A 24,041-nucleotide genomic window follows, 5' to 3' on the forward strand; every position below is an offset into this window, starting at 1 on the left:
GCAAATTAAAACAGCAAGAAGGCATCACTACACACCTATTAAAATAGCTAAGATTTAAAACACTGACAACAGCAAATGCCAGCAAGGATACGGAGCACCAGGGACTCTCAGTTTTTACTGGTGGGAATGCAAAATGGTGCATCTACTTTGGCAGACAGTTTAGCAGTTTCTTACAAAACTAAATGTAATATTACCACATAATTTAGTAATTGCATTCCTTGGTATTTACTTAAATGAGCTGAAAACTTATGTCCACACAAAAACCTGCCCATGCATGTTTATATCAGCTTTCTTTACAATGCCAACTCATGGAAGCAACCAAAATGTCTTTTAATAGGTTAATGGATAAATCGTGGAACACCCATACAATGGAACATTATTCAGCAATAAAATGAAATGATTCATTCATCAAGCCATGAAAAAACATGGAGAAACCTTAGATGCATATTGCTAAGAAAAAGAAGCCAACCTGCAAGAGCTTAAAATGTTGGCAAAGGAAGAAAACTACTGACATATAAATATTCAAGAATTTAAATAGCATTTATCTTTTTAACGACAATACCAGAAGCTGGAATACACTGGAATATTGACTTTAGATTGTGAGAGAAATTGATGTCTAACATAGAAGTCATACAGACTTCAATTAATTCAACTGTCTGGGGAGAATAAAGGCATTATCAGACATGTGAGGTCTTAAAAAGTTTATCTTCGCTGAAGATACTCTCAGGGAGCTACTGTGGAAGGATTCACCAGGACAAAAGTAAAGAAAAAAACAATGGAATTCAGGAAACAAAGACTCCAATACAAAAGAAAGACGAAAATTCCTACAATGATAGGAAAAGATATCTTAAGACAACTGTGGTACACTCAGGCCTGGAGAGCAACCAGCTCAAATGGGGTCATGAAAATTCATAGTTGTGGGAAAAATGTCCATAGGAAGATTAATCTGACAGAGTACCTGTGTGCTTGAGAAGAGAGGACCATTTCTCTGGTTGTTTCTTTCTTGTTTCCTTTCCACTCTTATCCTGCCCAGTCATCCTGAAGTTCCCCCAGGCCTCTAACGCCCTCTTCATTCTTTGCTCTGCATCATCTCCCTGGTGAAGCTCACCCAGGCCTACAGCTATAATTATAGTCAAAACATGCAGATGTCACACAAATTTATGTCCTCAAGGCAGACCTCTCTCTGTGCTCCAGACCTACATCATACATCGAGATGTCCAAAATTAAACTGTGATCTCCTCCTTGCCTCCTACTCAGAATCCAAAACATTCCCAGTATTTTTCTTTTTGGCAAATGGCATTCTTGTTTGCTCATTCATTAATAAAAGTAAAAGCCCAGGAAATCATAGCAGTTATTCGTTATTCCTCTCCCTTGCTCATGCATATCGTATTATTCACCAACTCCCGTCTATTTTACCTTCTGACTCTCCTTTGCATCCATCTACTTCTTTCCATTCCCATCCTGGTCTGAGCTAGCATCCTCTCTCCATTCTGATAGTCTTCAAAATGGTTTATTTCTTTCTTCACCTATATTCTATACCATAGCTAGAGTGATTTTTTTTTTCAAAATACAAATCTGATCATATTAGCTCTCCTTCTCTCAGTCAAAAAAATTCTTTGATGTCTCACTGTTCTTAAGATCAAGACAAAACTCCTAGAAGATCTGCAAGGTCAGGCCTCTCCAGGTTGAGTATCCCTTCTCCGAAATGCTTGGGAATAGAAATGTCTCATAGTTCAAATTTTTTTTTCAGATTTTGGAATACTTGCATATATAATACATGGTGAGATATCTAAGGGAAGGAATCCAAGTCTAAACACAAAATTCATTTATGTTTCATGTACACATAGACTGAAGGTAATTTTATACAATATTTTAAATAACTTTGTGCATGAAACAAAGTTTGCATACATTGAACCATCAGAAAGCAAAGGTGTCACTATCTCAGCCACCCATGGGGACAGTCTTAGTTGTTTGGCATCACCATCATTCCTGACTTTGGATTTATGTGCTACCAATAAGCAACTATTTTCTTATTCGCATATAAGTACTTAGTAAAAAATATGACATGCCATTAACACAGTTAAAAAATAACATGTTCAGGGCAAGTAAGTAGCACAGTAGCATCACCAGAATACCTGCATCAGCTGTTAAAAAAAAAAAAAATAACACTCTAAACGATGACACATTCTCAAGAAAACTCTCTTGACCTCCTTAAGTGTAATCCCTCTAAATTATCCTTCAGTCACATATCGTACCACTGTATCATGGCAATGTTTACCTTTATCGGTGTTAGTCTTTGGCAAATGCCTATCTCCCTCTCTGCCTGGAAGCTCCGTTAGGGAGTACAGGGGCACTTTTGCTCACTGTTGTCTTCTTAGCACAGTGCCAGCCACCACCCCAGCTACCAGAACTTGTCGAATGGCTTAACGAAGTAATTAACTGATTAGCCAAACATTTCTGATTGCTTGATACCAGTTCTAGAAACTATTTATGTTTTCAAGAAGAGAATATTCAATTGTTTAAGGAAGGGGGGAGTCACATACCTTGGTAAGATCAGATGTAAATATTAATAGTATAGATAAGTGCTTCACTGGATGCTGAAAAACACCTTAGAGACTGAGGTGTTTTCATGAGAATGTGAGTGGCAGCAAGAGATTGGAGATATCCCACCGACACTTAAGAAGATTTCAAAAAAATTTTAATCCAATGATGAAAATTAACACCTGTGCTCAAGTTCACTGCTGAACGCAAAGAGGTGGTCATCTGAAACGGATTCAGTAGGTTTGATTTTAACCCAGTTACACACAACTCTGCATAGGCTTTGAATTTCTCTCCAAACTAAAAACAATCACCTTTTAATATTCTCTGGGTCCTCAGGATGCTTTCATTACAAAAGCAGAAACCCAGCTTCTAGTACTCTAACCATAATACCATGGTGACACCTGACCGACTGGACAGTAAACCTGGTTTAGGTACCATTTTATACCCAAACACAGCTCTTTTCTCTCACACCACAACTAATTGTTGACCTGCCCCAGAGAAGACAGCGGGGACAGTGTTCAGGAGCAAGGTATTGTGAACCCAATGGCCAGTTTTTCCATTACAGGTGCCAGACTCTGGACTGCTCACCTTTCGTAGCACTCTTTGATATCTCACATCCCATGTTAGAAGATCGGGTTAATGATCCTGCAGGTCCTCAGCTAGCCCTAAATTCCATGATTCTTCCCTGAGGAATTGCTTTTCTTTTATTATGCTTTATACTGTCGACCAAAATGCTTTAGTAATATAATCTAAAGCGGCAGCCCTTAAAAAGCTGAGAATTTGTGTTACGTAGAGGTTAAAAACACCAGCTTTTGAGTCACAAAGGCATGGGTGCAAGGTGTTTGGCATTAACTATGTGTGTAAATTTGAGCAAGTCACTGAAAGTGTCTGAGCTTTTGTTACCACACCTAGAAGCTAGTGATACTTCTTACCTCCTACAGACGTTGTGAGGATGGTATGAAATGTGTAACACACATGAAGCACAATACCAGGCACAGAGTTAGTCTACAATGAAGTATTACCGTAATTGCAAATTCTACTGACAGTAAGAGATAGTCCTCTGGCCCCACATGTGCTCTCCAGCGAGCACAGACATCATGTTCGGTATCTACATGCTAGGCTGCGAATTTCCGAGCCTCATTTTGGAATCAGAGTCCATCAGTCATTCTCAGCCATCCTCTGAATCAGAACAGCTGACAGAATCCTCAGTGAGGTCATTATTTTTAGCTTTGGAACTGTTAGAAAGTCTGCAGGGGATTTTCACGGCATTCTACAAATTAGCAAAGGTCATCAAAACAAATCCACTTACTGAATTCATTGGCTCGAAATCCTATCAAACCAGTGCGGTCATATTAAATTAATGAACTTCCTACTGGCAATATTTCCATAAAAACGGTCAAGCTGAATTGTGTTTAGATTTGATCCATTGTTGCTGCATTTTAAAATCACAAACAGAGATCCCAAACTGACTTGTCTCCTATGTATACCTCCCCCAACCCCAATGTGGTGATGTGATTTTCTCTAAAATCACTTTTAGTCTAAAAGTTCCTCACTTCTTCTCTCTGCCTGTCCAAGTTCTAGTCTCATCTTCTCCAAAGAGCCATTCTTAACTTCTCTAACACCTGTTTCAGGTCAGTTTTGCTCCTGACCCAGAGTAGACTTATTTTTCCAAGCGGGGTAGGGGTGATTTTGACCGTGTTGTTTAGTCCTGTGCAAAGGTGTTAAACAGGACTCGGTTAGGCTCCTATATTTTCACAGGTACCTTAATGACACTTGTCTCTACTTGGTTGAATACCCAAGCTTGTGGAACAGCAATCAATCAGCACGACAGACTGTCCACACCATGCGCTCTTGCCAGATATGACAACGTTGAGCTCCTTGCTTTCCTTAGTGCCATAAATAATGTTTTGGAAGAAATAGTTGAGGTTCAGGTAATTGATTCATTTGTTTAAATGCCCTGAATGGTGTCTTTCAATCAAGCCAGACTACAAGGCTGTTGGATTCTTCAGTGACATCATTTTGGACCTAGTAGAACTACTTTATGAATTGTGCTTTGGTGTAATGCTAACGGACCACACTGATGGATTGCGTGAGAACTGGATGAAACTTGGAGCTCTCTTTCCGAATACCTACTGGAGAAATAACCCTCACACCTCATTAGGAAACGCTGCACAGCTTCTGAATAGTAAATTAGATTTCTTTTAATCGACAATTTGAATCTTATAAATTGATTGTTTTTTTTTTTTATTTAGCCATTAGAAAACTAAGTGATAAATCTGGGATTTGTTTCTTTCAACTATGTGGTCCACCCCTAGTAATAGATCTGGCTTTATTATTTTTCTATCTGTAGTTTTCCTTTGTTTTAGTCACCACAATTGCTTATTTTAGCCCTTTCACATTGAAAGTATTTTTTGTGAGGTGCCTCACATCTTTTGTAGAATGAGGCAGAGAATAAAAATGAATTCCTGATCTATTCTTTCAGTGAATTACGGCAATTATAGTTTATGGATTATTATTTAGCAATTATTTATTTTTTTGACTTGTGTTTTTCTTTAATTATTTTATGCCTCCACAACTAGATTTTAAGCAAGAAAATATTCTTAAAGTTTTCCCCTATCCTCCACAGCCTGGCAGCGTAGCATGTGCTCACTGAATCTTTATATCAGACTCCTGCACACAAGTCTGCTTCTAAGTCACCAGCTGTGTGAGTTTGACCTCAATGTCATTGAGCTTTGCGGGATTTCACTCTCCTCCTTTATCTACAAGGGAATTGACCTAAATAATCCTCAGTGTCTTCCTGTTTCTAAGATCCTGTTATGAGTTCTTATGCTCCCTAAAAGGATTTTTGCAGACATAGATCTTTTAGGACAGATCTGACTTAATGAACTACTCACAGATATGAATGTGACCAGGTGACCTATTTATTGCAGGGGATGTTCATGAAAGGAAGGGCTGTGTCCAAGGGAGATTTGTTCATTTTTCCATTAAACAAAGAAGAGGATACTTCCAGACATTTTGGGTCAGAATTTAAGCTGGGAAAACAATTACAAGTGGGCGGTAAAAATGATTAGAAGGGCAGGGCCTTTTTAGTCCTATAATTTCACATATGGCAAATGCTGATTCCAGTTCTTTTAGTACAAAACAGGCAGTGAGGTTCTGCAGAACATCAAATTGAGAGTTAAGACCTCATTTCTAGTGCACCATTGGTCAATAATTAACTAGACAATTTATTGCCCTTGTGTCCTAGAGCTTTCATTAATGAAAAGAGAAAAATTATCTGCCCTTACCTGCTAGCTAGATTCTTTGTGAGGGTCATACAAAACAATGCTAGAGAATACCTTGCCGTAAGTACACAGTGTTACACAAATGTTGTGAATTACAATTTCCTGAGAGCATGGCCGCTGGTGTAGGACCAGAACAATGAATCAAGAAATAGTGTCTGATGACTCAGTGGGTATTTCGGATTGCTTTTATGGCTGAATCGAATGAGTTTGCAAGCTTGGTGATTAAAATGGCTGAAGCAATCGTTACCTCCTGATACTCCCCAAATGTGTGAATGACCCAACAGCTTATAAATCCCAGCAAAATGCAAATTCAGTGGAGTTGAGAATGAGGACCTATCAAGATGTAGGCACCACAAGGGCTGAATCCATGTCTGTTTTGGTCACTGCATGTGAAAAGATCTTATCAAATATTGGTTGAATACATGGAGTGAAAGTTGGGTGAATGACGAGGTATCTTTCCTGGCTGTGTGGCTCGCTCCTGTGTCGTGCCAGTCAGGGTACAGGATTCCAGGCTGAGCTTCAGCCAACTTACAAACACTGCAGCATGCAATTCTGAGATCACTTTGACACGCATGTCTTAGATTGCTCGTGTCAACTTGGCATCACCACCACGACTAGTATAGAAAAAGAAGCTGGAAACAGTTTTCCCAGAATCTCCTTCCCCAGGTTTGAGTTTGCCCGAAAGAGGCTTTGGTACCTGCTATGGTCTGAATGTTTGTGCTTCCAGAAAATTCATATGTTCAAACCCTACTCTCCAAGGTGATAGTGTTAGAAGGTTGGGCCTTTGGGAGGTGATTAAGTCATGAAGGCTGAATGGGATTAGTGCCCATATAAAAAAGACCCCAGAGAGCTAGCTAGTCCCTTCTGCCATAGGAGGGTACAGTCTATCCATGAAGAAAGTGGGCCCTCATCAGACATTGAATCTATTGGTATTTTGAGCTTAGACTTTCTACCTTCCAGAATGGCAAGAAATAAATCACTGCTATTTATGAACTACCCAGTTTAAGTATTTTGTTATAGCAGCCAAAATGGACTAAGAAAGCCCAAGATTTGGAACATGGTGGAGGAGAGGCCATCATTTTCTGGAGGCAACTGCTCACAGATGGGTAGGCTGATGTGAGATTCACAGAGATTTACTGGGGAGCGTTTGAGTATTTCTATCTTGCTGTGGAGACTGAGATAGTTGGTAGGAGCTTCACGGAGACCCTTGAGTACTGCAGCATTTTCACTGGTTGGCTGCCACAGGCTGAAATTGCCGAGGCTGGTTTCTCTGACCTCTGCTCACCAGGTCTTCCAATCTTTGCGTAAGCTCTTAGTTTCCCATATTAAAAACTTTCATGCCTTGATTATATTGCCTGGCTTTTCTTTTTCTTGACATGATCTTGATTGGCGACTGAATGTCAAATGTTAAATTTGGTAACGCTGAGCTTCAACTAAATGCATTTATATACATAAAGTTATAGTTAGCATTTTGGGGGAAAACTGTAGAATTCTTTTAAGCCATTTAGATATTATTTCATGAACTATGGTTTTTCAGCATTCAGAAATACCCTTCAGACCTAAGAAAGTCAATGAAATTTTCCAAAGTGTCTTTTTTTGCTCTCTAAAAGAACCTAGTTCAAGAGGGTAAAGTTTCCTACAGTGGGAAGAACAGATTTTATCTGATCTCTGACAAAGCAGACAAAAACATACACTGGGGAAAAGAATCCCTATTCAATAAATGGTGCTGGGAAAATTGGAGAGCCACATGTAGAAGACTGAAACAGGATCTGCACTTCTCACCACTCATAAAAATCAACTCACAGTGGAAAACAGACTTGAACCCAAGGCATGAAACTTTAAGGATTCTAGAAGAAAATGTTGGAAAAACTCATAGACATCAGCCTAGGCAAAGAATTTATGAAAAAGACCCTAAAAGCAATCACAGCAATAAACTCTTGAGGATGGCAGTGGTATATCTGCCAAAATGGTACCTTAGGAAATGTAGCTTTTGGGGGACTAGGATGTAATCTTCTCATCATCCTGGAAGTTCTGATAGTGCTGGGAATGGTATGTGCACTATAAATACTCGTAGGATGAAAGAGTCAGAAACCTCTGAGCACTAAGAAATAGACGAATACAGCTGCAAAGAGCGAGGCAGGTAGTTGCTCTTGGCACTGCCATCAGTCAGCTCAGGAGCAAAGGAGAAGAGGGTTGATTGGTTAGTGATGCACAGAGAAATCAGCTTTTTAGGTGAAAGCCAAGAGACATGGGAGAAAAGGGTTAGAATTGGAGAGGGAAGAGTGATGATGACATTGACAGCAGCAGTAGCAACAATCAGAGTGATGACAAGTGTGACAAAACTGAAGAAAAGGAGCACTCAGAACTGATGGAGAAGTGGGAACAGCGCAGAGTTCTGGGTAAGCAAATAGCTGATTGTCCCTGTACTCCAAAGACAGTTGTTACCACCGTGTATTGAGTAGTTAAAATGCACTAAGCACCGTACCAGCACTTTGCATGTTGCCTTAATGAGATTCCCAAAGGATCTATGCATCCTCCAACCATCTGCCTCCAACTCTTAGCCCTCCATGATCCAAAATCTTCCCTCTATACCCCATGGAACACACAGTCCATCATAAACAAAATCCCCTCTATCCTTTATGCTCCGGTCCTCACCATGTACTCTTACCCAAACCTTGCTCTCCCTCTTTCCGTATTTTCACTTATGGGGGAGGAAAATTGGATTTTGGGATGAGAGTCTGCCTTTTTTCCTCGTTTGCCGGCAAAGTAATTAACTTCTCTTTCCTTCTGCTCCTTCTCAACCACTTGTCCTTGTTCTTCTTATGTGGCCTTGTGGACAAGTGCTGAGCTTTCGGCAACACAACCTCTAAGCCCCAGTTTCAGCAAGGCTTAGTATTTGGACCTCTTCTTGAGCTACGCTAATAACCTTGTGGATGTCATGCATATTAATGGGTTTAAATGTATCTATGAGCTCATGACTTGCAAATTTATATTTCCAGATAGCATCTCTCCTCTGAACGCTAGACTTAGACTTTCACTTGGTATCTCCACTTAGATGTCTAATAGAAAATATAAATTAAAAATGTTAAAAACTGATCTGGGCTCCACCAGCACCTTTCTTCCACTTAGTTGACAGCATTTCCTCAGAGGTTTGATTCAGAAAGGCCAGTTTACTTGTAAGGGTAGATCTTGAATGTCTAAAGTGGAACTTAGCACAAAAAGATGATGCTTCCCATGTGAATTCAGTTGCAATGAAGTATAAGTGTCAGAGCTGGTGTCCTGTGTCATTTTTGCCATGTTCAAACTTTCTGCATTCATGCCTCCAAATATATCAACATACAGCTCACCATGACCTGCCCTTGGCTTGCCTTTCTCATGGCATGTGAACATGGTAACTGAGAACATCCCATCTCAGTGTGCTTTTGCTTTAGTCTTTGCTACTTCTAGTCATATTACTATTAGTATCATTCTATTAGTATTACTCATCCTCAAATGAGTAATAATAGAAATGAGTAAAACAAAAGAGAGTTTTCAATATTTCTTATACATGCAATTTGCTTCAAAGTAAAACATTAAGAAGAGTGACATTATAACCTGGTATCACAGCTGCAGAAGGATACTTCTTAAACTTCATGCAACTTAGGAAGAAAACTTCCTTTTATTATAACTGTACATACTGGTCAGGAAGCTATGAAAATTTAGCAGAGCCAGGCTTGATCTTTTTCTTACCCTACTAGATTAAAGGTTTGAAGCAAATAATTAGGAAAACAATAGGGAGAGTTTCGTTTTGCATTTCTTAGGGGAGGTGTGAGGACACTTCCAAATACCTCCAGTCTAAAATCAGATGACAATTGTGTAAATTACCTTCCCCCTAAAAGAACAAGGTACTATTTAGGCACATGTAGCGTGTAAAAATTCAAAGAGGAAGAGATAAAATAATAGCAACAGTGAGAATAGGGCAGTACATGTAGAAAACACTTATAACTCAATAACTGGATGCTGAGTGAATGCAGGTGAGCTCTGAGAATGCAACATCGCTGCAGCCGGGATGGAGGCAGGTAATGAGGAGGTGGACACTCAGGAGTTGGACCATGGCTAAGACTCTGAAACCAGCAATTCAAGGTAGAACTATTACTGAGTGAGACTAGTTTACTTAAAATGAGAACTGTGCCAGAAAAACACCTATGTTGTAAGTTGTGAAAATATGCCTAGTCGACTAGAGATGGACTTTTCTTCTGTTTAGACATTAATTATATGGAAAAGTGCTTCATCACTCTGCTCAGGAAAACACTTGCAAAAACGTAGGTCTTTAGGTACCGGTTTGACCAGGTGGATCAGAGCAAATCTCTTATGTCTGCCTTTGCTTCCCGGGAAGGGAAAGCTTCAGCACATCCTGAGAAATGCTCACAGCTATGACCTTGAATCATCAGAAAAAGAGAAATGATTCTCAGAATTGTCTATTGAGAAGGATTCACATCAAGAATGGTTAAAATAAAGTCTGGAAAAACCTGTGCCTGTCAGCATGACTCATTAAATCCCAGGCCTCTAGGAAGCTGAGAGGTAACTATATGTTCCTTCAACCAAAACCCTCTAGTTTGTGGACTTAGAGTCAAATACAATAGAGTGTTTTAAATTATTTTTCTCTTTAGTAAAATAAGTCCTTTCCATATAGAAGTACTCACCCAAATATATTATTTTTAAAGTGAGCTTAAAAGTACTAATGACATACCATATTTCTGGGAATCCTCTACACATATAGAAAAAAAAATAAGCCATGAATGTTAATTAACAAAGTATGAGCTACTTGGAGATGTCCGTATTTCAGGATACCTGAAAATGACTTTTCTGCGTCAGTTAATTAAAAACTTGAACTCTCCTGAATCAAGTGCTGAGCAACCAGTGTGACAAAGGCTTTTAGCTCATTATTTGAATCCCAGTGGGAAGCAAACAGGCTAGCAAAGCAGATTGAGGAGCTCAGGTGAGACAGGTTTTCTTTAACTGACTCCAGATTCTTACCAAAGGGTAGTCTGTGGACCCACAGCACGACCCGGGGACCTGTGAGAAACACAGACTCTCTCAGGAGGGTGCCAAGATGGCCGACTAGGGACAGGGTTGCCGGACTGTCCCAAATGGAGGAAGAAGTTTCAGGTGAGAAAGCACAGCCCAGGTGAAATGCTGAGGGAAAGGAGATCCTGTGGGAATACGTGGTGGAGCAGAGCAAGAAGGAGCAAAGTTTTGGCAGAGACCCACCCACAGAGGGTTTGGAGCCTGGCAGAAAGGGTAGGTGGGAGTGTTTACTTTTCCTTCCCTCACCCCTGTGGCCGTCTGTCGGCTCCTGATCTGTCGGAGAGCCCTCCTGCCCTGACAAATCCGGGTGCTGCTGCCATTGGTGAACTGAGAGCTTCTTGAGAACAGAGCACCGGGCTGCAGGCCCATGTAGGGTTGCTCCCCTCGCCATGGGCCCAAGCTGAGAAGATGGGCGCCATGTTGCCTGTGCACCTGCCAGTGCCTCTATCCATCTGGGGAGGTCACAGCCCCTCAGTCCCCTTGTCACTGGATCCCACATGAACATTCCCCAGCCCCTGCTTGTGGTGTGGCAACCACAAAGGAATGGGGAGACATAGGAGGGTAGCAGTGTTCCTGGAGTTCTGACCCGTGGGGTGGGCCACCCCAAGGGGTCTGGGAAGTGCCAGGAACACTTTTTAGGTCAGAAGAAGGAGGAACACACACTCTCCTGCACCAGAGTGTCCCTAGCTCATGACCGAAGCTGCCTGTGTCCCCTCCCAGTGGAGACTCTTCCCTCTAATTGGGGCCATCTCTGCCTCCTCCCTTCCCCTGCGCACTGCCACCGAGGCAGCCATGGCTGCAAGGCTGTTTCTGCTCAGGACTGGCTCTGACAGAGCCACACCCAGGCTTCCGTGGGGCTGGGCTCACTCCCTCCCCACTGAAAAGCAGCAGCAAGTGCTTTCATGTGCCCCAAGGACAAAAGCTACTGACGTATCGGAGGGAGTCTGGGCTAGCAGTCCTCTCTCCGAGTTGCAAGCTGCCTGTGTCTTCGGTGAGGACCCTACCCTCCCTGGAGGCAAGTCCCTGACACAACCATGCTTCCCCCACTGGGGCTTAGCGAAGGAAGGTGAGTGGGAATGAATCTGGTCATTAATGGCATTTTTGTAGATTTCAAAAATCTGCATTTCACGAGACCCTGTATGCACATGAACATTTGAGAAACACTGACTGCACCTCAGACAGGTGAAGGGTTTCTGCTCTGATGGTGTCCAAGGTGAGAGCAGGCAATCCCTCACCTCTATTCAGTGAAATTTTTTGTCTGAATTTTACATCCACACAATCTAAGTACTGGGAATACCGTTGATTTGGAATCCATATAGTAATCTCACAGGAGCTCTTTGAGAAATTTACCTTTTTACACAATCAAATGAGTACAGTCAGTACCTACAGGACAGGGTGTGAGGTGACCAAGATTAACCCAGAAATCATTATTTTTTTTCTTCTTCTTTTTTATATTATTTTTTATGGTTTAATGAAATAGACTATGCTTGATTTTAGTTTGATAAACTAATCCTGTAAAGCCTGTTGCTGTGTATTTGTTTAAGCATAAATTTAAATTTTAACTAGCTTTTTTTTTTTTTACATGATAGAGAATGTTACTAAAGTGGCTGATGCCCATGGCTCTCTTCCAAGTACAGATAACTCCCCTTCCCACAGTGTCATTCTACAAATTAATGTTCATTGATCACATTCCTATCAATATGTGGTATATATACCGGGGTTTTACAAATAGATTAGCATCTTCTAACAACTTGACTTCTTATTACATGGCTTTGAATATCTGGCTGAAGCACTTAATTGCAATGTAAGGCAGGATCCATCACTCTACCTATTTCAAGGCATGTACTTTTGAAGAAAAAAAAAAGTGGAGCCTTCTGCCAGAGAAAATAAAGGAAAGAATAGCTTAAAATTTTCCCTTTGATCGTTTCAATGATTTCTTTCTTTTGAATCATGCTATTTTCTGTTCTTTGCTGTACTTTCTTGTCTCGTTTCTGTTTCCATTCTGCGCCCCATTTAGAGAACTGGGGATATTAAAAAAGGAGGTTAAAGAAAAAGAGAGAAGCAAAAATATCAAAGCATGACAGCTTTAAAGCCGTGGCTGTCAAACGTGGCTGCATATTGGAATCACCTGGGGACCTAAAAAACGCTTATGCTGGGACCCACCTTCCACAGATGCTGATGGCATTAGACTGGGGTGGGGTCAGGGCGTCAATATTTCCTTCCCTCCCTCCCTCCCTTCCCTCCTCCCTCCCTCCCTTCCTTCCTCTTTCTTTATTTTTCCTTTCTTTTTTTAAAGATGAAGTTTCACTATGCTGCCCAGGCTGGTCTCAAATTTCCGTCCTCAAGTGATCCTCCCGCCTTGGCCTCCTCAAGTGCTGAGTGGTGTGAGCCACTGCACCTGAGCCCATCAATATCTTTTAAAAGCTCCCTTTAAAAATCTTTGATCTTAAAGATAAGAATAAAGCAATTTAAATGTGGACGCTAAAAACTAAATTATATACACATCTCATGATTCCTAGGTGGATGTGCTTCACAGAATAATCCAAGTCAAGACTCTCCATGAGAACATGTCTATATCCAAGGTTACGTATGTTCATGCATCACAGTCATGAGTAACGAATAGGCTCTGAAACTACAGCGCCATGGCATTGTCAGGCTCACTGCCACACTAAAATCATTTGGGTGAATAGTACGGGTAGCCATTTAGGAGAGAAAGGATTTCTGATCATTGTGTGATCTGTTGCATTTATAGACGTGATTTGGTAAAATAATGGTTATTCTTATATCAATATTTGGTTTAGCTGGCAGGAATGTCGGAAAATAAAAGCTTATTTAAGAACTGAAATGGGACAGAGTCAGTAGGGAGAAGAACCAATTAAAATGTGCTTTGTTCTGAGGTATCTTCTTCCTGTCCAGGCAGAGGACGCCTAAAAGCCACCCAACTCCCACCCAGTGGGGGAGCCTACGGAAAAGGGTTTTATGAGAACAGTATCAAGAAGTAGCTTTCTGAAGAGGCTATAAGGGCTAAATCTTGGACTTGCCAGTCAGACTAGACTATCTGAGTTCAAATCCCATTCGAACCATTATGGTTTTGTGACTTGAAGCAAATGTCTACCTTGATGCTTTGATTTTTCTCCTTGTAGTGAGGAATTAGTGGGAAATCTTTACAAAGTGCTTGGACCATAACATATAATCAATAAATATTAGATGCCATTATTACCAAGTTTGGATCTCAAGTGAACCAAAGCCCTCAGTTCAGCAGAGGTGTCCAGTATTAGAAGCTGAAAGTTCCACTATAAAATGTGCCTTTAAGTATTTGATTATTCCCTAAAACCTCTAGATTAAAAAAAGAGCTTTATTTTATATACGTCCTGTTTGGAGCCCACTGGCAAAATGGGTCTCCATCACAATCCCGAGGGGAGAAGAAACTTACAGAAATCTGTAAATCAGAGATGCCCTTATCAATCGGCACAGCCACTTGCCACGCTTGGAAAACGAACTTTCTACAGGCTGCAAGAGAACAGCTACGAGGCTAACTTTGCAGTCAAGTTGATTGTAAAACTAATCTTCATAAAAGGAACTCCACCCCCCCACTGGCTTTTTATTTTATAACTTTAAAAGTTCAGAGACTTTTTAGAGAGAGTGCTTTTTCACAGTTTCAAAGAAGCAGGCTGGAGAGAAGGAACAAATTAATTCAGAAAATATTCCCTTCCTCCCTACACCCACCCTTCTGCTCATCAAAAAAGCTACAGGCTCTAAAATTCATTAACATTTCTATGAACATAAATGTGAAATATTCATTTTCATTAAGGAGTCTACTGAATATGGCGAAATCAAATTTATCTAAGGAGATATCCAATGCTGCTCATTTCCTTGACAATGGGGACATAAAGCAAGGGAAACCATGAATCATTCATGAAGTTCAATTTACTTCTGTTATTTTTGGTATTTAGCATCCGTGAATAGAAAGTGTGCAGCATGTTGTAGATGCCGTTTTTACATTATTTCAAATGAGAATTAATGATTTGGCAGGCAGCAATAAAGTAAGAATGGTTTAGAGGCTTTTGCTTTTAATTGTCCTATATTTCATATTTTTCTTGTGAGTATTTATATGTTCATGCATTCATTATATTGTTTTTTTTTCTGTATTCCAATTTCTCTTTATAAATCAGGATCACTTTAGCATCAATATTTTAGGCAGGCACACAAGGTGGTTTATTGGTAACGTAACTAAATTGAATAAACTCCCAGAGTTCTAGATTTGGGGGCTGAAAGAGTCCTTGAAGTTTATAAAATTAAACTGGCATCAGTGAGGAATGTCTTCTACCTTATTACTGGTAGGTGGCCCTTTCTCATTAGCTGAAGTGTCTCTGTGGTAGGGGAAGTTCTTTCTTAGGCAGGGACCTATTTCGTGAATGGACACTGCTGTTCATTGGAAAATATGTCTCTTAAATTCTAAATCTACCTTCCTGCAAGTTCTGACCACCATCTGCCCATTGCTGCTGTCTCATCAGCACTAATTAGTACACAGAGCCACATGCCACTACCTAAGAGATGCTAGTTGAATTGAATTGAACTGAATGGGTTCAAATCTAACATTCTGGGTGTCATGTGTCAACTTGGTTGGGCCACAAAGTGCCGAGTGGTCCAACATTATTCTGGGGGTTCCCATGAGGGTGTTTGTGGATGGGATTAACATTTAAATCAGTAGACTGAATAAAGCAGATTGCTCTGCCTAGTGTGGGTGAGGCTCATCTTATCAGCTGAAGGCCCGAATAGAACAAAAAACTGAACTTCCCCTGAGTAAGAGACAATTCCCCCTGCCTGACTACCTTCAAACTGGCACAGCAGTCAAACTGAAACATCAGCACTTCCTGGGCTCTTGAGTCTGTTGGCCTTCACACTGAAATGACACCCTCGGTTCTCCTCGTCCTCAGACCTTTGGATTGGGACTGGGACTGCCCCATGGCTCTCTAGCTCACTAACTCACCCTGCAGATTTTGGGACTTGTCAACCTCCATAATTGTATGAGCCAATTCCTTATAATAAATCAAACTCCTTCTCTCTCTGTCTCTCTTCATGTTTACATTGGCTCTATTTCTCTGCAGAGCTCTGAGTAATATACTGGGCAGCACTGAGCATAAGGTTTATCTGATATATGACAGCATATTAAAACATTCAGAATGGTTGCTATGACTCCCTAAATTTTTCTTCCCAGATATTCTGGTGTCCTCCTTCTGCATGAAATTATTTCATAATATGACATCAAGAACTGGATGCAATTTTCCAGATGTGGCTGCACAAGGGTAGACCTATAGAACGACTCATGTCTTGTACCTGGACACGACACTTATTTTGATTTTGATTTCCAGGTGTATGTAGCACATTACATAAATAAAATTTAGCATTTAAGTTCTGCAAACCTCACATTTTCTTAGGGAATTCTCCATAGTTCGGTCAGGCCATTTTATCAGGTAGACGTATTTTTCTTATCACAGGCTATTTTTGTAGACAAGAAAACAATTATATTTTGGAAATAATCAAACATGATTATTGCTTAACATTCTGTGTACATGTTACTATTACCAAGACACTTAAACACGATTACAGCATCCTGAGATTGACAGAGAGATTGGGTGGATAGGTCATTAAATCGAATACATGAAGACAATGCCTAGGTTAAAAGTTGCCAAGCCATTCTTTTTAAATGAGAAACCATTATAAAAATAATCAGGTAAATGTTACTTTTGTTGAAAACTTGGTTGCAGTTCAGGACATAAACAATTAATAACTTATGGTGAACCAAAAAAAAAAAAAATCAGTTTCACTACAAGCCTATCAAAATTCCTAAATTAATTAAAAATGTTAGGTCTTTCCTTATCTCACTCTGGCTGCCTTGAACTCCTGGGCTCAAGTGATTCTCCCGCTTAAGTAGCTGGGACCACAGGCCTGTGCCATTGTGCTGGGCTGAGATAGTCTGAAAGCTTAAATACAAACCTGTACAAATGAAAGAATATTTTATTGAAAGTAAAAAAATCTGTTTTAAATCTTATCTGAAAAAAATCAAAACTAGACATCTCCTAAAATTCGAAAGACTTGAAAAGTTTGGAGTCAAGAAATTTAGCATACATTCATTCCACAAATATTTATTGTCAAGAACTAGGCTAGGTTTTAATTATTGGGTGGTGAACAAAACAAGGTTCCCTTTCCTCATGGGAAGTTTATAATCCACAGTGGGAAGGAACAATAAATGGAAACAAATAAATGCTACTAAGTATGATATGGGTGTTTTAGTCCATTTGGGTTGCTAAAACAAAATGCTGCAAACTGGGTAGCTTATAAATAATAGGCATTTATTTCTTATAGTCCTGTAGGCTGGGAAGTTCAAGATCAAAGTGTCAGCAGATTCTGATGCCTGGTGAAGGCCTGTGTTTTTGATTCCTTGATGGTGCTTTCTAGCTGTGTCTTCATAAGGTACAATGGGCAAGGCAGATTTCTGGGGCCTGTTTTATAAGGAAACTACAGTGGTTCTCCTTTTTACTCAATGGATACATTTCAAGACCCCTAGTGGATACACAAAACTTCAGATAGTGCTAAACCCTATACATACTATGTTTATGTCTCTACATATATACCTATGGTAAAGTTTAATTTGTAAATTAGACACAGTAAGGGATTAAAAACACTAATAGCAGAATAGATTATAGAATAGATTATAACAATATGCTGTAATAAAAGTTATGTGAATGTGGTGTCTTTCTCTCAAAATGTCTTTATCATACTGTATTCACCTTTCTTCTTGTGATAATGTCAGATGATAAAATGCCTACATGATAGATGAAGTGAAGTGAATGACATAGGCCTTGTGACATTGTGACACAGTGTTAGGCTACGACTGACCTTCTGAAGATACATCAGAAGGAGTATAATCTGCTTCGGGTGATCCTGGATCATCAAGCCGTGACAGTGTCGACGGCCGGATGTCAGGGGCAGACGAGGTTGATGACCGACGAGGGGCAGTGTAGACAGCACATCCATGTGGATACAGGGCACGAAGGGATGATCTGCGTTCCAGGTGGGATGGAGCAGGATGGTGGGAGATTTCATCATGCTACCCGGAACTGCACTATTTAAAACTTAGGAATGTTTATTTCTGGAATTTTCCATTTAATATTTTCGGACAAAAGTGAACCTTCAAATAACTGGGGGCTACTGTAATCTCATTCGTGAGGGCTCTGCCCTGTTGACCTAATCACCTCCCAGTACTCAATACCATCATATTGGGGTTAGGTTTCCACATATAGATTTATGGGGGACACAAATATTCAGACCATTGCAGTGGACAACTAACAGAGCATTTTGAAACAGAGTAAGTGTGGTTTCCTAACTAGTTTGGATTCTCAGGAAAGCTTCTTGTTAGAGGTGGCAGGAGAAATGAGCACTTCGGGATGAGGAGAGCAAAGCCAAAAGAACTATGGTGGGGAAAAGCATTTCAGCCAGAAGAAGCAAGATGGTAAAGATGATGAGATAAGAAGAAGCTTAGTCTGCAAGAAACAAAGGCGTCTGCGGTGCTGGAGTTCAGTGCAGCGAGCCAGGGGAAGAAGGCTGCAGAGGAGATCAGAAATATTGAGGGAGGTCAGGTCACACGAGAGCTTGAAGATCAAATTGAGAAGTGTGGACAGTTTTCCCAGTGTTATGGGAAGACTGGATATTTTAGAGCAAAGAAATAATAGGATCCACTTTACATCTCACAGAGGTGACTCTGGTTGCTGGGTAGAGATTGGTTTGGAGGGAGTCAGAGAGGGAAAGCAAGAAAACTAATAAAAAGACAGCTACAATGGTCCAGAGAAGAAGTGATGATAATGTGGAGAAGACTAGTGCCACAGGGCTGGGGAGAAATGGATGGGCTTGCTAAATATTCTGCAGGCAGAATAGGTGGTCTTTGACAGCAGGTTGGATGGAAGGAGTGTGAGGGAGAGGCAGATGTCAACAATTAATCCAAGCATTTTGGCTGGATTAAGGAGACTGGAAAAGAAACTCATTTGGGAGGGAAAAATTGAGAGTAAAGTTTTGAGCACATTAAATCTAAGATGCCTTTGACACATCAAAAGGATATGCCAAGAAGAGTGCTATGTACATTAATCCGGGGCTCAGAAGGGATCTGAGCTGGAGATGTAAATTTGGGAATCACGGAATAAAGACGGAATGTAAACAGGTCTTTTGTGACCTTTCTGAGAACAGTTTTAGCAGAGGCGGGAGGTGGGTAGGCAGGTGCCAGATTGCAGTGGGCTGAGAGGAAGTTGAGGCAATAGACGACGGAGACAGACCATTCTTTCAAGTAGTTTGGAGAAAAAAGAGAGTAGGGAGATTAGGAAGAAGCTTCGGGGAAGTGTGGGGGTAGAGTGGAGGTGTTTTAAGATGAGAAGAGTTTCAGCTTGTTTACCGGCCACGAGAAAAGAGGTGGTAGAAAGAGCGAGATGGAGGATCTGAGCCATCAGGGGTGAGGTGTGTGTGGCCTTGAGATAATCAATCCCAGAGGAAGAAGAAAGAGACGGAATCGCGAGCACAGGGGCAGGGGCAGCCTCAGGGAGAAACGGGGGCATCTCTCCCTCTGTGATCCGGGGGCTAACTCAGAACGGTGAAGGATAAGGGAGCTCAGAATAAGATGGGTACGAGCACTGAGAGATTTCAGGCCTGAAATGGCTTTTCCTTTTCTCCTTTCTCTTTGGTGCAGTGAGAGGTGACAATGTCTGCTGAGAGTGAGAGGGTGAGGGGCTGAGATTAGGGCCTTTCCTTCACTCACGCAGCAGAGAACGGGAAACGGCGCCCGAGCCCCCCCCGACTGTCACCCCACGCCCTTTCCACATCGCCACGAGGCTTGTGGTGATCAAACCCTCACGTGATAGTGTTATTGATTTCAAATTCCAAAGCCTCTTTATACTAAATTCCTTGATTGATTTTTCTATATGCCATTAACTCATTTTATAGCCTCCCAGGGCTATAAAACTATTAATCTGCTCCAAGTTCAAGCAGATTTTCAATTTAACAAGCCTTTATGGCTTTTTCCATTTTACTTGATTAGATGACATAAAGATAAGCAAAAAGTCTTTAATTTGTCTCAGAGGACCTAACCGAGGAAAACATTTCCTCAGCCTTGGGACTGTGATGGACGAGGATACACGCTAGCACATTCCGTAATGCAGGCAAAGGTTCCACTCTGTCGGTCACAGAAGTGTGATGGGTTCAGTCTTACGTCAGCACATTGTCCAACGTCTACCTTGTCATTCTTGTCTCCCAGCTGACACTAGGGCTCTCATTTGTAATCGCTTTAAAGCTCAGTTATAGTCTTAATACACTGTCAATTCAGGGCGAGCTGCTTTTAGAAAATAACATGTTTCTTTATGAAAAGGTAAAAAAATAGAAGAATAACCAATTTGATATTTGTTGATACTTAGCAACATATTGATTATGCACTTAGGTGTTACGGAAACAAGCAAAGCTCATTCAAACTCCATATTGGCATCTGTTTACTTTACCACTTGAAATTATTACTTTTGAGATTTAAGATCTCTTTACATTGGTTTAGCTATTGTTAAGAAGGGATAACTTTTAAGTAAAACGTAAAAGCTAAATAATGTTGTCATCTGAGGCTTTTATTTTTTCAGGGCGACATCCCTGGAATCTAGGCCTGCTTGGTTCCCTTCAGCCACGGCTACCTTCTCTTTGCAGCTGCAATTATTTGACCCTTGACCTTGACCTAAAAGCTAAGTTCTGCTTCAGCTTCTAGGATCTGTTCTGACCTTCTTTATCAGGCATGCTTTAGGAAATACAGACCAGTTGTTTGATTCAGCATTCCCAGCCTGGCTGAGAGGTGCTGTGCTTCTAATGATCCGTGCTGTGCCCCTTACACACCTGTCGACTGCGGGATTCCCTGATGGAGAGTGGAACACCGGGATTGAATCTTCATTAGAGCGCTGGGATGTGCATCCCTGCTCCGTCACTGTCCCTTCCCTGTGGCCCTGGGTAAGCGACTGTGCTTCTCTGAGCCTCAGGTACGTCATCTCTCAAATGTTGTTAGAAATATTTATGCTGCAGAGGTACCATACAATACCTAGCTTTAGTCTAGCAAGTAGAAGGCAGTACCATGTTTCCTCCCTTTCCCCTGATTTCCTGCCTTCATAGACTCCTCATTATACACATTCTTACAGTCATGAGTTTCTGCTCTGCTTTAGGTAAGTATCTTTAGGAATTGTAGTTCTCTGCCCAGCTGCTGAATCGCTTTGATGATGGTTATCACCTGCCTGCATTGATTCTTACATATTAGCTGATTTCAGACTCCCACTTACTGTGCTCATCCATCTGTCTAGATCAATGGTTGCATCTTACTGAATTGCCTCAATGGTTGTCATATACCTGGGTCCGCACCTATTTTCTGACACCATATTTTATGATTACCTGGAACTCTCTGGCTGTCTGGGCTTCCCCCATCCCTGCCCCATGAAAGTTATTTTTAATTTCTGCTTCATGTATAGTTTTGGTTATTATATGATATGATGAATGGACCTAAAAGTCATCTATTTTCTAATATGAATTTGAAAATTGCCCACTTAAAACTATCAACCAATAATAATGGGAAAACTCAGTATGTATTATAAAATAAAATATGAATTTTGGGAGAAAATGCTGATAATCTCAGGACTTACAATTTACAACACATAATCAATTAAAGTACTTGTCAAAACTCATCACTTTTTAAAAGTAAATGATGTAAGACATAAGAGCTTGGAATTTCAAGAGGTTGTCATATACTAATGCTGACCAGCAGAAGCCAAGGTGAAAACCTTAACAAGGTCAACGGAAGAGAGGTCAAGGGTAAAATCAACCCATATGTATGAGTTATCCTTCTTTTTCTATGTCAGTTCCCAAAATAATGGTTACTTTCTTGATAAGCTAATGTGCTGCCTTATTTATAAAATTTTATTAGCCATTAATAAATGATTGGGTTCATAGTGCATTTTGGTATTTGAAACAAAAGTCACCATCAATACTTTTACATATTAACACCTTTCAATACCAACTTCTTTATATAATAAGCTTTAAAATTAAAATATTAATTAAAAATAGTTCATAAATTTTCTTGTTCATTCCAGGTTCTAGGGGTAGTAGATCAGTGTCTATGTCTAAATCTATACCTATATATCTACATAAACATCTTTATCTAGTTCTATGTCTGTATATGATGGAACTAGAAAATTAATGTAATTGCTTAATAATCAGACACTAAGGAAACACATTTATCCTTTAATAATATCATAGAGTAACCTGGAATTTTCACATTTTCCTTCACCTTGTTAATGTTTTGATCTAGAGATTATTTTAGATGACCTGAATAAATATCTGTTGGTTTCTCACATTACATTAAGCGGTACGATAGTAATGGTCTGAATTAGCTACTACATTTTTCTGTACCTGTGAAACCAAGAACTAACCTAGCTTTGTTATTCACAATTAACGGCTCCAATGCTTGTAGGTTGATGGCTGAGAACCAGTGACATGAAGATAGTCAACCAGATTAAATCATAGTGACTGACGTATTTGAATTGCTAATAAAGCTGTAAATGAAAAAACAGCACAAGAGGACAAACAAAAATCTGTCACTAGACCTGAAAAATATTAAGCCTTTGGCCCAAAGCACAAGCCCCATGAGTACCATTTATCTTCTTTTCTTTTCATAACGAAAGACACATCATTCATACTAGACTCTGCCACAGAGTTTTTCTAAAAGAAAATAATTTACCATCCTTTAGGTTGACAGATGATAGAACCAAAAACAACCTCACAAAGTCTTTTCATGTTAAAATGTTTTTCCTCTCTTATTAATGCAGGTTGGATATTGGAAAGCTTTGGGTGAAACTCCACTCTGAGAAGGAGAAGTCATGAATTTATATATTGTTGAACCAAAATAAGTAGACTTTCCCTAATTGTTCAAAAAGATAACTTCATTGAAATGACCCTTGAGTCACCAATATAGGGGAAAATGTCACTAGACTATGAACACCTTGAAAAATCGGCGGGGGAGTACAGGTAAACATATTCTAATACCTATTAACTCAGCAAAATGTTGAATTTAATTGGGTAAAGCAAACATCCCTCCTTCTCATTCCCCTGTTCAAGTAACTCACAACTTTCTATCTCCAGGGTGCAGTTTTGCTCATCCAGAGGATATCTTCGAAGATCCATCATACATGCAGCTGTGGTTGTGATCCTGCCAGAGTGAGAGAGAAAAAAGACAACATCGTAAAAGTGAAGACATTGCATTTCTAGGTTTCCCAGACCCAAATCATGTTTACCAGTTGGCAGAAACAAGGCATCACTTTTGTGAGATTATAAGGACCTAGTGTAAATGCCAGCAAATTGGATAACCTAGATAGATAAATGGAAATAGATAAATTCCTAGAAATATACAACCCAACCAAAACTGTATCAAGAACAAATAGAAACTGAACACACTAACAATAAACCAGGAGATTGATACAGTAATTAAAAATTTCCCAACAAAGAAAAGCCCAGGACCAGATGGCTTCATGGGTAAATTCTATCAAGCATTCAAGGAAGAACTATTACTAATGCTCTTAAACTCTACCAAAAATATAGAATAGGAAAAACTCTCAAACTTATCTTAGGAGGCCAACATCACTCTGATTCCAAAGCTAGACAAAGACAATAAAAGAAATGAAAACTACAGGCCAATATTCCTGATAGAAATAGATGCAAAAATCCTTAATAAAATATAAGCAATCTGAATTCAATAGCATTAATATGAAAAGATCATACACCATGACTAAGTGGGATTTATTCCTGGGATGCAAGAATGGATACACAATCATCAAGAACATATAGAAATCAATCAATGTGATGCATCATATTAATAAAATAAAGCCACATGATCATCTCAATAAATGCAGAAAAACTGAAAGCTTTGCCTCTATGATCTGGAGGAAGGCAAAAATTTTCGCTCTCACCACTGCTATTCAACATGGTACTGCAGTCCTAGCCAGAGCAATCAGGCAAGAAAAAGAAATAAAAGGCACTCAAATGAGAAGGGAAGAAGTAAATTTGTCTGTTTGCAGGTGGCATGATCACATACAG

At 40.1% G+C, this 24,041-nt stretch overlaps 1 protein-coding gene across 2 annotated transcripts in view; it reads right to left on the bottom strand.

The window, feature by feature from the left end:
• GABRB1 (gamma-aminobutyric acid type A receptor subunit beta1) overlaps window positions 1-24,041 on the bottom strand; it is a 270,612-nt gene that overhangs the window by 45,091 nt on the left and 201,480 nt on the right. For both annotated transcript variants that reach the window (XM_069457339.1, XM_069457340.1), the window contains exon 5: window positions 23,075-23,157. In XM_069457339.1, coding sequence (XP_069313440.1) covers window positions 23,075-23,157 — 83 coding nt within the window. The remainder of the gene's footprint in view (window positions 1-23,074; window positions 23,158-24,041) is intronic.

Source organism: Eulemur rufifrons, chromosome 24 (assembly GCF_041146395.1).
Source record: "Eulemur rufifrons isolate Redbay chromosome 24, OSU_ERuf_1, whole genome shotgun sequence".
In the NCBI taxonomy this organism is placed as follows: domain Eukaryota; kingdom Metazoa; phylum Chordata; class Mammalia; order Primates; family Lemuridae; genus Eulemur; species Eulemur rufifrons.